The sequence below is a fragment of the Podarcis tiliguerta genome, assembly GCF_965153285.1.
Source record: "Podarcis tiliguerta genome assembly, chromosome: 14".
NCBI classification, from domain to species: domain Eukaryota; kingdom Metazoa; phylum Chordata; class Lepidosauria; order Squamata; family Lacertidae; genus Podarcis; species Podarcis tiliguerta.
Window position 1 is genome coordinate 6114154 of NC_139547.1, and position 15998 is coordinate 6130151.

Sequence of the window (15998 nt, forward strand, 5' to 3'; positions counted from 1 at the left end):
AGGGAACAAACTCCCTCTTTGATGGGCATGTGGCTACCATATTGTGATGGCCTGGGAATCTGATTCAGAGGCTGAACCGGAGGAATCCAGCCTGCACAGGAGTCCCCGCCTCCAGGGCCGGCTGAACTGGGGCAGGGCCTTGATTCTGAAGAGCCTGCACCTGTGCCGGATCCTCAGGAGCAGGCACCAGGTGAATCCACTCTGGCTCCGGAGGTGGTTGAGGACACAGTGCCTACAGGTGCGCCTCTCCCAGCCCTGTCAGGGGAAGGTGAGTCTCCCCCTGGGTCCAGTAACCCTCCAGCCTCTCCTGAGCTGCAGAGGCTCAGGGCAGAGAGGCGGAGGGAACTGGTTTCTCCCAGGAGGAGTGCTCACCTTAAGGCCAGGAGAGGCGGGTCTCCTGGGGGCCGGGGCCGCCCCTGGCCTCAGAGAAGATAAAGGCCAGTCAGCCCGGTCCCAGGTTGTGGGAGCAATGTCGTTGAAGAGCTGTTTCGGCCAGCACCCAGTCCTGTTCCTCCAGAGTTCCTCTCCTTGCCCGGCTGCTCGCTTTGGACCCCGCTTCGCCCATGGAGGACTGTCTGCCGACCCTCAACTCATGTCCTGGACCTCGCCCCACGGTAACCTCCCCCCGGGACCAACACACATATGTCCCCAGCCTCCAGTAGAGACACAGTCCTTCTCTGCGTCTCCTTTCATTCTCAGCCGGTGTCAGATGAGGGTGATTTCCCCCTATTTGCAGTGGCTTCTCAGCAGGAGGCAATTTCAGAGCGCGTTGGGGCACAGAACCCCCTGGAGAAGGTGCCACCAGATGGGTCCTGCCCCGGGCTTTGCACTGTTGTAGGCGTCCATCAATCCTGAGGCACAGGTGAATCAGGTTTTGCAGGTCCGCCGTGCACTCTGAGTGGGCTAGTTCGTTTAGAACCGGGTCTGAAAGCCCTTCTTGAAACTGATCCACTAGAGCTGCCTGATTCCAGGCCAATTCCTGTGCCAGCAGCTGAAATTCACTTGGGGTGGGACCCGATTGCTTTTTTATATACACGTATGTATGTATTTCAACTACTGTTGGCATGTACAGATGCCCTTCTCTATGCCATAGACCCAGATGAAGCTCTGGAACAGGTGGGATCCCATGTCAGCTTGCAGAAGTCACACCCCTGAATGGGTGGGCATAAGATTTGGGGTGGCCCAAAGCATATTTTGTGGTGGCAGTTCCTCCTTTTGTACGGTTTGTGTACAATACTGTAATGTCATCACACATTTACGAGTGTCTCACAAGCATGGCCAATTTGAATGAAGGAAATTCTCACTGAACTCAGAGAGTTGAATCCTGGGATCATAGAGATCTATTCAGTCTGGATCAACTACTGAATCTCCAGTCTGCCCAAGCGCGTCTACTTTACACTTGTCTCCCTGCGCTGCTAAAGTGACAATTAATTATAGAACACGCCCAAATCTTATTTTGGTGTTCAGGGACATAAAACCTTTGTAGTTCAGGGAGATATGCACGTTCCTTTTTTAACAAAGTGTTTCCAACTTCTTGGAACTAGCAAGTGACTTGAGCAGCATTCTCGGGAGGGACAGAGGAAGCGGGCGCCCCCCACGGAGCTCAGGCTCTCCTGGAAGACAAGGGCGGGCAGCAGCTTGGCAGGATTTGAGGCTGGGGCCGGTGGTCGCACACCTCGGCCCTTCGGACACGTTTCCACCGGTGCCAAGTCCTCGGGCCGACCCCTCCGTTCCTCCTCTGGCGATTCCCGCCGAGCGCCAGAGGCCGAGCCCCTGCCCCGAGGAGCTTGCAAGAAGCCGCTGCTCGAATCCCCGGGCGGGGAAACCCGCCTCCTCCAGAACCGAAGGAGCAGCAGCAGCGGGCGGCGTGCACACGCCTCTGGGCGACACGTGGAGTCCCGGGATGGGCCGGTAGCGCCGCGGCCGCCTCTGCCTCCTTCCTGCGGAGGGCGTCGCGGCGGCCCCTCCGGGCCCAGCCAGGCCGCGGGCGGAGCTGCCCGGCGAGCTCCCTCCCTTCTCCCCCGCCGGGGGTCTCCACGCAAGGGCGGCGGCTGCTGCGGCTCCCGCTCCCCGCTGCCGCCCCACGCCGGGCCCTCTCGCCGCCGCCGCCGCCTCCGCTCCTGCTGCTGCTGCCTGGCGGGGCCTGGAGCGATGCTTCGCCGGTGATGTCCGCGGAACACGAGAAGGACCCCGCCGCGGCGCTCAAGAGGCCCCGAGGTGGGAAGGAGCGGCCGCGCCAGGCCCCGGCCCGGAGGTGGCGGCGGCGGCGCCCTCGCCTCGCCTGGCTGCCGCCGGGAGAGCGTGACGGCCTCTCTTCCCTCCGGCCGGGCCGGGCCAGGGAAGCCTCCCGGTCCCTTGGCGAGCCCCTCTCCGGCCGCCTCCTGGCTCTCGAGCCCCCGAAGAGGCGCCTCGGCCCCGCCGTGGCTTCTGCGGGAGGAGGGGGGCTCTCGGAGGGGCTCCTGGGACGCCTCTGCAGGGCTGGTGCCTGGGCGGCAGGGGGAGGACAAAGCGGCGGGGGGGGGGGGCGGCGGGGCCCCGAGGTTGCTGGTTCGGGGTTGATTGTTTGCCGTGTGACTGAGAAAGGGCCCCGTCCTTCTTGGGAGGCGCACCCATTCAGACACTCGTAGGCCTCAAGGGTCATTGCCAGGGAAGGGAGAACACAGATCGGCACGCGGTCCGATTCCGACAACCGTCCAGCAAGCCCGGGAGCATTCCTGAGGCACCTGGAATGGAGAAGGGTCGGGAGCTGGGCACACAGGCAGCTGGGACTGGTGTGGTGTCTTTTTTGCAAAGCTTCGAACTACCTTGCTAAAGGCCAAACATCTTAAGGCTGCTACTATGCTGAATTTTTGGAATGAAAAGGGAATGACTTGTCTCAGTTGCATTCCAGTCTTGTTCCTCCTCCTTCTTTGCTGATCACTCATAGACGAGTAAGATTGTCTTCCATAAACACGGTTTTAACAATGAGTCCGTAAGTGACTGTGGAGGCCAATTCTGGACCCACACGTCCTTCCACAGTGGGGACACAGTGGTTTCCAGGCAGGAGTTGATCACGGTGTGGATTTGCCAATCTTAGCATGTTTCTCCCTTGCGTTCTGAGTTTGAGTGTCTTCAAAGTCCATGACACCTTTGGTAAAGGCTGTTCTCCAACTGGAGCGCTCCCAGTTTATACTACATTTTTTTAGATTTGCCTTGAGACAGTCTTTAAACCTCTTTTGTTTACCACCAGCATTACGCTTTCCATTTTTAAGTTCGGAATAGAGTAGTTTGCTTTGGAAGACAATAATCAGTGTAGGTCTTAAAGCTCCCTAATCACTAATTGTCATCACTAATTGAGATCACTAATTGTCATCACTTGCTGAAGCCTTCATTTAACCTGAGGCCACAGGATTCTCAGAGTACCAAAGAGAACAGTCATTTTTGGATGTTTCCTTCACCTTAGAGAGCTGTGTCTTAATTGCAAAGTTCCAAGTCTTGTCTGTTTCCAATTTCTCACTGTGCTACATATTCACATACAGTGGTACCTTGGTTTGCAACCGTTTTGGATTACAACCACGTCAAACCCTGAAGTGTGTGTCCGTTTTTTTGGATTACAACCCTTTTTTTTTTTTGAGGCCCCATTGGTGAAAGTGTGTCTTGGGTTACAACCTGTTTTGGTTTACAACCGGACCTCCGGAGTGGATTATGGTTGTAAACCAAGGTATCACTGTTTTTTGTACATCTTCCCAGTAGCTTAACCATATAATTCTGAAGGCATGTAGTTGGCTAGAATCTACCCAAAACAGAACACAGCACCCATATAAGTGAGAGAGAGGTATGTTTCAATCCATAGGAGAAGACACAGTTGATGCCCAGCTGTGAAATAAAAGACTGGTTACTAGTAACATATCTTAAGTTATGTGAAGTACTGTATCTTAGTCTGATTGCAGAAATTCTCTGTACGTACTGCCATTTTTCTGGACAGCAATGCTAAGTAAATGCATGTTACATAGACACATATTGAACAGCTCGACTTGCCTGCACAATCCATAATCTTGTCAAAAAGTTAACTACATAACAGTATAATCTTATAGGTGGTGACGGTGGATTGGATGGGTTAGGAGGCCCAGGTGTGCAGCTTGGCAGTCCAGATAAGAAAAAGCGCAAGTCGAATGTTCAGGTAAGCTGCCTTGTGCCTCTTCCCTTTGGCTGGAAAATCTAAACTCGCCTGACTCTTCCCCTGTGGGGGTTCCTATCTCTTTCCTTAAAAAAAAAAAATTAAATATAATTTTCATTTATATACATTACAAGAATAGTTCAGCAATAATTCTAACATTTCAAACCTTGACTTCCTTCCCCTCTATCTGTGTTTCCTTATATTTATTTTCACATTCTCTGCATACTCCTAATGATATTAACTTATTCTTTTAATCTGTTTTCATATATTTTTTTGAAACTGCAGGTTTTTACAATAATCCTGCCAATGTCTTAATCTGTTTACAGTTTATTTGTAAATATTCAACAAACCATTTCCATTCCTTTATAAAAAGTTTAGCATCTTGATATCTTATTCTTCCGATAAGCTTCACTATTTCTACATAGTCTATTAGTTTCAGTATCCATTCTTCTTTCATCGGGACATCTTCCCATTTTGAGGCAAATAACATTCTTGCAGCTGTAGTTGCATACATAAATAAATTTCTATACTGTGTAGATAGTTCTGATCCTATAAGAAGGATTCCCAAGAAAAAAGCTTTCCCAGTAAGCTTTAACCTTATTACAAGACCACCACATGTGAAAAAATGTACCTTCTTTCTCTTTACATTTCCATCACTTAATTCACTTTTGATTTATACATTTTTCCAAGTCAGCTAAGTGTTAAATACCGTCTATATAACATTTTCATATAATTTTCTCTTATACCATAGCATGCTGTAAATTTTATATCTGTATTCCACAGTTGTTCCCATGCTTCCATTTCTATGTTATGACCAATATCTATTGCCTAATGATCTAATGTATCATTATACATTTTAGACATCACTTTAACATTACAATCTAACAGATCTCTCTCTAGTTGTGATAATTGTATTTAACACCTAGTCAACTTGCAAAAATGTATTGGCTGCAAGGGACCAACTGGTGGTTTGAGGTGATGACCAATATGTGACCAGCCTTGTGTGTGAGTACTATGGTCCTCTTGACAGGGAGTTTGTGCAGGCAGCAGCTGCAGGAGTGGGCAGACTATGAAGAATGGAAAGACTAATGCTTTTGCAGTGGAGGACAGACACAGATGTTTCATTTCATGAGATGAGGGGATCCTCAGGTTTAGCCTTCTCTTCTGTTGGAATTCCAAGTAATCTTGATTTCTGATTTAACATTTCCAGGGGTCATCCTATCCTCCACCATCTGAATATGCGCCTCCACCAAATCCAAGCTCTGATCACCTTGTAGCTGTAAATCCGTTTGATGACAACTACAACAATCTTTCTTACAAGCCGGTGCCATTGGGGAACCCATATTTTGCCAATCCCAGCTACCCTGGCTTTGGAGGCTACAACACGTTCAGGATGCCACCGCAGATGCTTCCCAGGATGTCCTCACCATACGGTGCTACTTACCCACTTAGAAACCAGCCACACCCGTTTCCCCAGAACCCAGTGGGAATGGTCTACAACCGGCCTCAACCCATTAACTTTGGGCCACATGAAAATGTGTCTTTTGGAAACCAGCCATCCTATAACAGTAACATGAATCAGAATGTTGGCATGTCCGGCCAACACTTCAGGCCGAACCCTGGTGAGAATTTTGGTCACATTCCTTCACAGAACACGACACAGATGCCACCCCATGACATGCCGTTGCACTTTGGACCTGGTGGCAACCCCAATTTCAACAATTCCCAGATGGAGTCAAACCATTCTTTCTTTCCCTCGCCAAACAATTACAACCAGGCAAAGCCTTTGCAAAAGCAAGGTGCAAATAAGCACAACCACCCCCCGCCACAACATCATCTGCACGGCCCAGAGGACACTGCGAACTCAGGAAATACAGATATAAAGACTGTGAATCGAAATAACCCAGCAAACCAGGAGAGCATCCCTTCTAAAAATGTTGAAAATCTGAACAGCAATCATGCGAATGGGGCTCAGAACAAGCCCCGGCTCCCCAGCCGAGGTCCAGCTGAAGGAGGCAGCTCTGAGAAGGGCAGCAAAATGCCCCTGCACCCTGGTCAGCATGGTCACGCCGCCTCTGAGCCAGTCTATCCTTGTGGGATTTGTACCCACGAAGTGAACGATGACCAGGATGCCATCTTGTGTGAAGCTTCTTGTCAAAAATGGTTTCATCGAATCTGCACAGGCATGACGGAATCTGCGTACGGACTGCTCACTGCAGAAGCATCGGCAGTGTGGGGCTGTGACACCTGCATGGCGGACAAGGATGTTCAGCTGATGCGCACCAGAGAAACAGCTGGGCCACTAGTGTTGAATGCTGATGCGTGATGCCCATCCTGGTTCCTTCAGATACTCAACTGGCTGCCATTTGTACGGTGTTTCCTTTTTCAGTCATGGGTGGGCTTTCTTTTGCTTTCTTTTGAGCAATTGGTCTTCACTTTCTGCCCAAGTGCATTAAGATTTTACCAGGAGAACTTCTATCAAATGCTCAGCTGACGATTAAGTGCCAATATGGCTTTACTCACATGGACAGTTTGGGGGTATGTAAACATCCGCCTTTGTGGATCACTTTGCCCAGGGCTATTCCACTTGGCAGTGTTGGAGGAACCATATACTGATTTATCTTTTGAGTACATGGTAGTTAATTCTGTCCTCTGTTTGGGAGCCTTTCTTAAGTACTGAAGGTTGAGGGCATGACACAGGGAGAAGGATCAAGCAATATTTATTTTAAAATGATCACCAGGAATGTCAAACTATTTGTATAAGTAGCTGAAAGCCTCAAGTCATATTAACCTCCTTTTCACATTTTGATTTAGCTTGCTCTTTCAGAACATATTGGTGAGCTTTGAAGATAAGGAACAGGTCCATTTTTAGTGAATTCTGAAGACTTACTCAGTGGGCATCTCTTTAATGGTCTTTAGCAGCCTGTTTCCAAACACATTTACTCAGCAAGAACTCTTGTAGTTTTCATTGGCCAAGTGAGCATCAATAAGACTAAGTGCATAAAAGCTCAGCAGGCCTGAATGTTTTTCATCTTCCCTTTTTTCAAAAAGGGCCTTTCCAAGACCCATCATGTCCTCCGCAATGGCATTGCAAGACCATAAAGTGTGATGCTGCCATCCCACTGTTGGCTGTCTTGGAACTCCATTGTGGTGCTAGATTAGAGTTCTGGGCTCTTTAGACCTTTTTGTGTGATGAATGTAATCCAGATAAATTTGCTAGTATGGTAAATTGTTCAAGTCCCACTGTCTTCAGAGGGACTTGGCTTATTAAGCATGCTAACTTTTCTTTGGCTTGGGAATGTGCATTTGGTTCCACATGGACTTACTGTGGTGCCTGCTGTACAGAATTTACTGTTGCACGTAGGCAGCCTCTGTGTCTCCCTTTTTCCTGCCCTCAATCACAGCTAGCTTGCACATTTGGCTTTGTTTGTAACTCTTGCTTTGGTGTGTTTTTGTGTCCGCTCAGCTGCTCTTTGCAGTGCTTGCTTTCCCATACAGTTCAGGGTCTGCCCTGGGACCCTGGCTGCTCGCTCAGATGTCCACTGCCATCGCTTGCTCCTTCCTCCACTGCTTGCAGTTGAGCTTCTCAGCTCTGCTGCTGTTTTTGTTTTGCTTCTGGCTGTGTTCTTGAAAACTGCTTGTCTTTGGAGGGTATAATGTCTCCCTCCGGGGAAGGGAAGGTCACGCCCAGCATTTTCCTCCTCTACTCGCCCCAGTGTAACTGCCTTTGGGGATTTGATACAGCAGATCAGGTGCAGAGACCAGAGGGCAGGGCACAAACAATAGCCCGGGTTTCCCAACTCTTTAATATCTAAAGCCTGCCAGGAAAAGACCTTAGGTCAGTGTTTTTCTCCATTACAAAAAGTCTTTTTACACTTCCGTGGGAACCCCAAGCTCTTCCAGCACATTGCGGCTTCACTGATCTCCTCTAAAGTGAGGTTTACAGAGCACATGAATTTCTGAATATTGCTGGAGGAATGAGCAGCTGTTGCAGCTATGGATGGTTGGTGGAAATTCTACTGCGTTTTAGCCTCATTTTTTCTCATTAAAATAATAATAATAATAATAATAATAATAATAATAATAATAATAATAATATATTTGTACCCCACCCATCTGGCTGGGTTTCCCCAGCCATTCTGAGTGCCTCCCAACAGAATATTAAAAACATGATAAAAGATCAAACATTAAAAACTTCCCTAAACAAGGTTGCTTTCAGATGTCTTCTAAAAGTCAGGTAGTTGTTCTTCTCTTTGACATCTGGTGGGAGGGCGCTCCACAGGGCTGGTGCCACTACTGAGAAGGCCCTCCACCTGGTTCCCTGTAACTTGGCTTCTCGCAGTGAGGGAACCGCCAGAAGGCCCTCGGAGCTGGACCTCAGTGTCTGGGCTGAACGATGGGGGTGGAGACACTCCACACAGGCAGCCTGAGGGGCCCACAAAGGATATCTGCGGGCAGAACTGTACATGCTCTGTTGGCATGCCTTGTTTGAATTATAATTCCCCAAGGCCTTTGATGTTTGAATTAGATGAATTTAACTTTGTAGCCCATCTAGAGAAGAGTCAGTCCTCTGTGGGCTGTACCCAACCCACACCTCTCTGTTTAAACCAGGCATAGGCAAAATCGGCCCTCCAGATGTTTTGGGACAACAACTCCCATCATCACTGACCACTGGTCCTGTTAGCTAGGAATGATCTAGCCACTGTGATCCATGCAACGGTCACCTCCAGACTGGATTATTGTAACTCGCTCTATGTGGGGCTGCCCTTGAGACTGACCCAGAAACTCCAGCGGGTGCAGAATGCCGCAGCGAGACTCCTTATGGGGTCTTCGCTGCGAGATCACATTCATCCGGTACTATACCAGCTGCACTGGCTCCTGGTGGAGTACAGGATCAGGTGTAAGGTGCTGGTTTTAACCTTTAAAGCCCTATACGGCCTAGGACCCTCGTACGTTATGTTCTTGAAACAAAACCTTATGGTCTTGAAACAAAAACTTATGGTCTTGAAACAAAAACATCCTTATGGTCTTGAAACAAAAACATCTTGGAGGTCCCGGGCCACAGAGAGGTTAGGCTGGCCTCAACCAGAGCCAGGGCTTTTCGGCTGTGGCTCCGATCTGGTGGAACGCTCTGTCACAAGAGACTAGGGCCCTGTGGGACTTGACATCTTTCTGCAGGGCCTGCAAGACAGAGTTGTTCCACCAGGCCTTTGGCCAGGGCACAGCCTGACCCCCTCCTTTGGCAATCCTCACAGAACTCCAGCCCAATGGTTGCCATTAATCTGATTTGAATTGATTTTATAATGAAATGATTTTAGAATGTTGTATCATTTTACTGTTGTTAGCCGCTCTGAGCCCAGCTTCGGCTGGGGAGGGCGGGATATTATTATTATTATTATTATTATTAATAATAATAATAATTTATTATTATAGTCCCAAAACATCTGAAGGGCCGAGTTTGCCTACACTTAGTTTAACTGAAGCTTAAATCCAAGAACGGCTGCAGCAACCACAAAATTGACTGTGGAGTGGACAAATGCTGGCTCCCTCGGCCTGTAAAGTGAAATGAGCGCCACAACCCCAGATTTGTTCGCAACTGGACTTAACTGTCAGGGGTCCCTTTACCTTTACCTTTTAGTGTGCAGAAAATACTTCTAAGTTACAGTAAAATAAAAGCTGGTGGTCTTAACCAACATGGCTGAAAGCATGTGCATCTGGTCAGCTTGGAGGCATAATGGAAAGAGAGTGTCTCCTTACAGGCAAAAGGAAAGAAAAAGGATTGTCTCATTTGTTACAGAGTTCCCTCCCAGAGGAGGCAAAGGAAGTGACCACACACAAGAGGGTTCTCTTTAGAAAATTCAGGAATTCTCTGTGCTTGTCTAGCAAAACATCCATTTGTGATATTGGCTGTAAACCGCACAGCTTCCCTCCCTCTTCAGCCCTGGGTTCTTGAGATCATATAACCCACAGAAGGCAGTGTGTGCCTCAGTCTAGTCTCCTCTTTGTGACCTCATGAGGTCTTTCCCTGCTGGGGCAGAGATGCCTAGTGGGCTGTCATTAGCCTGGCCTGTTAATGAGATTTTGAAATAAGGAAAGGGAGTTTTATTCCAGAGCAAGCTGTGATATAAATGAGCTCTGTGAGAGCTTGTGGGAGTTTGAATGCAAACTCTGCACGCTCATTTGTAGGGATTCTGAATTATCCAACCCAATTCCTCTTCATGGACTCTCCACCAAAGAATGGTCTTCCCTTTCGTAAGGCAAAGTTGAGATGTCAGAGGGGCTTGCACTTTCTCTTGCGGCCATGCACCAGCACACCCCGGAGGGTTCCAACAAAATAGCAAAATAAGTGTAACCTACTACCATTGCTGCTGCTGCTGCATTCTCAAGAGCATTCTCTTGGTAATTGCCATAGAGGAGCACCTGGGCTCTCTTGCATGTCTCATCATTTTATTGTTTGTACTGCATAGACCCTTGGGAAGTTCCAGTTTGAGTGAAAGAGGTGCATTCTTGTGCATAATGCCCATGTGACTGTTTTGAGGAGGGCTGCTTTTCTCTTCTTTCTTTGGAATGTGCCCTGCCAGTTAGAAAAATGTGTAAAGAAAATTTGGGGCACTTGAGATACTTCTGCGTTTGAGGTGCTTGCAATAGCTGTGGTCTCAATGATGGCCTTTAACTCTAGAATCAGAGCAGGAGACCTCAAGGTTTAGCTGGGACCACAACTAGACTTGAATCTCCTTTGTCAACAATGTGCCTTATTCTGTGACCTCTGGGTTTGTTTCCCCATGATGAGTTGTGGTTCATTTTTTGACTCTTGGGTGAAAGTAGCCATGCCAGGAACAAGGAGTAGCCTGGTGGCTGGCCTTTGTGGACAACACATTTCTCTCAATGTGATGTCTTGCAGCCCTTCTAGAGCTGTTTCAAGGTGCTGTGCTCACACACCCAACATGAACTTTCTGTTGTATTCGGTGTTGTGGAATGAGAATGTAAAGAAACATATTTTGTGAGCCTTTCTCTTGAAAATGTTGTTTGTATTTGTGGCTTTTGCCCAGCATGCTTTTATCACCCCAAACCAAGAGTAAATCAGTGTCATCATAAAACTAGAGCCCTGGAGTGCCTCCATCGCTCTTTAGGCAGCTTTGCACATGTGTGCTAGACCGGGCAGCCTTGCCATAAGGTTATGAGGGTGCGCAACTCAGGCAGTGAACGTTATACACCAGTAGGGAACGTAAGCTGAGCCCTGCAAGCTGGGTCAGACCGAAGGAGGCCAATCCAGTCCAGCATCCTCTTCTTTCAATGGCCAACCAGGTGCCTCTTCTGGGAAAGCCGTGAGCAGGACCTGAGCACAACAAGATCATCACAACTTATTGGTCATCACAACCTTCTCCTAGAATAAAAGTTATAAATGTCCCAAATGTCAGCCACTGGTAATCTTATTCTCCTCCAGGAATTTGCCTTTTTAAAGCTGTCCAACATAGTGTCCATCACTACATCTTATGGCAGCAAATGCCACAATTAGATTTAGGTGCCGTCACCTCAGCAACATGTTTGTACAGTCAATTTTTAACTCAGGTGCAGTCAACAGCAGGAGGCTTCTAACAGGAAGTCTTAATACTTATTACCGTATTTTTCGCCCTATAGGACGCACCGTCCCATAAGGCGCACCTAGTTTTTTTGGGGGGAAATAAAGGAAAAAAATTATTTCCCCCCCAGGCGCGGGGTTGGGGAAGCCCGAGCTTCCCGCGACCCCAGCCCCCAAACAGGCAGCTCTCTGCAAGCCGTGGGAGCCCAGTGCTGGCTCCCGCTGCTAGCGGAGAGGTCCGCGAAGCCTGGACGCGCTGAGCTCAGCGCGCGCAGGCTTCCGCATGCAGGCACCTCTCCGCCAGCAGCGGGAGCGCTCCCGCTGCTAGCGGAGAGGTCCGCGAAGCCTGGACGCGCTGAGCTCAGCGCGCGCAGGCTTCCGCATGCAGGCACCTCTCCGCCAGCAGCGGGAGCGCTCCCGCTGCTAGCGGAGAGGTCCGCGAAGCCTGGACGCGCTGAGCTCAGCGCGCGCAGGCTTCCGCATGCAGGCACCTCTCCGCCAGCAGCGGGAGCGCTCCCGCTGCTAGCGGAGAGGTCCGCGAAGCCTGGACGCGCTGAGCTCAGCGCGCGCAGGCTTCAGCATGCAGGCACCTCTCCGCCAGCAGCGGGAGCGCTCCCGCTGCTAGCGGAGAGGTCCGCGAAGCCTGCATTCGCCCCATAGGACGCACCCAGATTTCCCCTTCATTTTTGGAGGGGTAATAGGTGGCAATCATTCTGCAGTATCAGGGGGAAAAACAGAGCATCTCATTTTATCTAGAAATCAGCAGAAATGCAGCTTAGCCAGAGAGGAGCACATATATAACATCTGCTCCAACATTTGGCTGCCATGGAATCCTGGAGACGTGGCTTCTTGTTTCTGTGTAAAAAAGCAAGTTGCTAGGCTTCGTGGTTCTGGAGAAAAGCAGCAACTGGCTATCTCTGCAAGGCAGACTTCCAATGTGCAAGGTGCAGTGGTACTTCAGTCGCAGTGGTACTTTGAGAAGCAACTGAATCATTCTTTGCCAGCATGTGTCAAACAATTTGGAATGATAGTACCGAACTGTTGCAAAAGACAAATCCAGGCCTAAACAGTGGGCTGGGTATGGAAATTAGTAAATATGTGAAGGCTTGTGCATCACAATTCATTCTAGGTACTGATTCTGAGGTTTACTTCATCTAGAATTTTGAGTAGAGGTTAGCACACTCTCCTATGTCTCTTCCTTCTCCCAATTCCTGTGTTTTAATTAGCCAAAGCTTTTAAAACCTCTCTGAAATCTCTGGCAAATGAGCAACTTGGCAACCCATAAGCTGATGGGGTCAGATTCCACTGGGGTAGAATTCCAGTGCTGCAGACTGTGGGTTCAGTTTAGTGTTGGATCTGTGCCTCTGCAGCCTCTCTTTTGAAATAAAGAAAAGCTGGTTGTATGCCAGCAGTGCCCTGGTGAGTTGGGCCCTTGAGGCATTGGAGGAACAGTTTACTGGTCAGCAAAATGGGGATAATAAGGTTTGAAGGTGCTTAAGTAGAAGAAGAAAAGGTTTGAAGGTGCTTAAGTAGAAGACAGATGAGAAGTGTCGTATCAGAAAGGTCCCTTCTGCGTAGGCCATCTGGTTCAGCTTTCTCCCACCAGCTTTGCCTTTGGAGGCTCAACCACAATGTGTTCACTTAGGCAGAAGACAGGTGCACTGCAGATATATTTTGTCAAAGCACATGAATGGAGCCAGAAGGAAAGAAACAGCCTCCAGGGTGCCATTGCAGGGAATGCAACCCTGGGTTGGACTCTGTGCTTCCAAAGCAAAGTCAGAAAAGATTATCCTGTATATCTGTTGCACATTTTATACTTAAATATCAGCTGTCCTAAAATTGGACTCCAACTCCCATAATCATGAGGCTGCTGAGGTGCCAATAACATCTGTAGTGCCATAGGCCAGCCGCCCCGGGTTATAAAGAGAGACCAATGGGTTCAAGAGCCAAGAAGCCCACCTCTTGTGGAGTGTTGATTTATCCTTAAGTTGCGTGCAAGTTGGTCACTTGAATACCACAGCAGCAAGCATCAAACACTGGCATCTGGTTGGCCACTGAGAACAAGATGCTGACCTAGGTGGGTCACCGGTTTGATCCAGCATCCCATTCTTCTTATGCTCTTAATTCCACAGTTCCATATTTCTTAGTGCTTTCTCTGACACACACATTTCCATAGCATCGCTTGACATATTTGCCTAGAGGGATTGCATAATGCAAAAGGAATATATAAGCTGGCTCACCTCTTCATCTCTTTTCTTCAAAGTGAAATAGATTAAGCTCTCTAAGTCTTCTGGAGATAGATTTCCTATCCCTGTGGTCATTTTGCTCTTTAGAATCATAGAATCATAGAGTTGGAAGGGACCATGAGGGTCATCTAGTCCAACCCCCTGCCATGCAGGAATCTTTCGCCCAACGTGGGGCTCAAATCCACACCCCAGAGATTATGAGTCTCATGCTTTACCGAGCTATCCTTCTTTGTACTACATTTACGTCAGTTGAAGAACCCTCTAAAGTATCTTTTAAAATATCTAATTTGACAACTATATCTTAAGATGGCAATGGATTCCAACTCTCCAGGTGCCAGCATTCCTGCCTCTCTCAGGCTGACTGTTTTGCAGGCATCTATGTAGACAACTCTCCCTCTTCTTGACTCCTATTCTCTGCCTGTGACTAGTGATAGCTTTGAGTGCTGTGGGTTAATCTGTCTTCCAAGTGCTAGGATTCCGTTGCCCAGATCCAGTAAGGTGTGGTTCACACAGAAACGGATTCTGCCTACTAATTGTTGTCACCACGTGGCCGAGAGTAGACACACCTAGCATCTGGCAGCTTGGGTTGCACAGGGAGGTCTGGCTCCAACCTAGCAGGCCCTCAACCATCACTGGATCTGCTTTCCTCCAAGGCCGAAATTTGTCCTAAGCACTCAGTCTCTCCCACAAGCTCTTAGGTTAGGGTGTATGAGACTGCATTTAGCAATGCAGCTAATTATCTTAAAGCCCCGCAATAAAATATTGTAATTACTTGTGGGATTATTTCTCACATTTTTCAATTATAAGGGGAAATAATTTCATAAATGTGTTTGGCTTGATATTTTTTATTTTTTTAAAAAAATAGTAGTCTTGAGCTTTGACAATTTCCCATGTCATTTCAATCTAATAGTAACACTACCACGTCATGTTTAAAATATATGTACCCCTCTCTTTATATATAAATAATAGCCTTGCTTGCTAGTAAAAGTACGTGTGACATTTTATACGTAGTTTGATCATGTGTTTTTTATGTTGTATGTGACTTAATGACAGTTTCATATTAAAACTAGTCTTTCCTTATGTACTGCTTACATATACCTGTTTTTGGGATATCAGTTCAGTACTTTTATACAATCTCAAATGTGTTCCACATTGGTGACATTTATTTTTGCAACAACTTTAAATGAAAACAAAATTAGAGCATGTCTGAAATAACACGTGCAGTAGAACTGTGGTGTGTGGCAAAGTTGATGTATGTAATTCAAATTGGAAACAAACGCCCAGACTTTGTCCATTATTATTCCTTTAGTTCAGCCTTCCCCAACAACGGGGACCCTGGAGATGTTTCTGGGCTCCAGTTCCCACCATCATCCCTCAAGCCTGGTCATGCCGGCTGATGTGAGTTGTAGTTCAGTTGAACGTCTGGAGGGTACCACGTTGGGGAAGGCTGCTTTAGTAAGAAATTTAATTACTATGTAATGCAAATGATTTCATATCATGGTGTGTGTTAAGCTACTCTATGACGTATAGGAACCATGTTTATGTCTCTGGATAGTTAGCTGGTCTTACATTACAAGCTGAGTTCTAGTAGATGATAGCAAGTGCATCAACCAGTGTAAATGCCTTAAGGCACACACAGAATTTGTGTCCGATCTAAATGGTTAAATGTTTCAATGTGCGATACCGAGAAATGGGTGCCCATTTGATTACATTACCAAAATGACAATCCTATGTTTGTTTTTTTCTTCAGGGTGTTCATCATAAAAAAAAAGAAAAATGTGAGGGTACCATATCAGAATTTTAATTCACTGCTGGAATTGTTAATATTTCAATTCACTTTTCACAAAGTTGAAGACGGACAGAATTAAGTGCTTGTAAAATGAATGTTAATAAAGTCTTGTCAAAGTAACAAAGGAGAATGGAAGGTGTTCTGTTTGTGCATGAAGCACTGCATCACATACTTGTATTAGGAAGTCATTGCATTACCCCCAGTAATGCCACCTTTTGTCACATCTTA

The 15998-nt window shown here is 47.5% G+C and overlaps 1 protein-coding gene across 2 annotated transcripts; it reads left to right on the forward strand.

Moving 5' to 3' along the window:
* Nucleotides 1-1013: 1013 nt before the first annotated feature.
* On the forward strand, nucleotides 1014-15894 carry PYGO1 (pygopus family PHD finger 1). Of its 2 annotated transcripts, none has more exons than XR_014504827.1 (4): nucleotides 1014-2217; nucleotides 4074-4159; nucleotides 5367-6694; nucleotides 15732-15894. XR_014504827.1 is itself a non-coding variant. In XM_083413161.1 (4 exons), the coding sequence occupies exons 1-3, from the start codon at nucleotides 2166-2168 to the stop codon at nucleotides 6480-6482; spliced, it is 1254 nt and encodes a 417-aa protein (XP_083269287.1). In that variant the 5' UTR covers nucleotides 1014-2165; the 3' UTR covers nucleotides 6483-6524; nucleotides 15732-15894. The 2 variants fall into 2 exon arrangements, 1 of the variants encoding a protein (XP_083269287.1); XM_083413161.1 differs by having other exon boundaries at nucleotides 5367-6524.
* Nucleotides 15895-15998: the final 104 nt, after the last annotated feature.

What these genes read in the sequence shown, in the direction of transcription:
- PYGO1 (XM_083413161.1), top strand. Translation starts at nt 2,166, where the DNA reads ATGTCCGCGGAACACGAGAAGGACCCCGCCGCGGCGCTCAAGAGGCCC. An exon ending in GGCGCTCAAGAGGCCCCGAG is followed by an intron (nt 2,218 to 4,073) that starts GTGGGAAGGAGC and finishes ATAATCTTATAG; the next exon opens with GTGGTGACGGTGGATTGGAT. An exon ending in AGCGCAAGTCGAATGTTCAG is followed by an intron (nt 4,160 to 5,366) that starts GTAAGCTGCCTT and finishes TAACATTTCCAG; the next exon opens with GGGTCATCCTATCCTCCACC.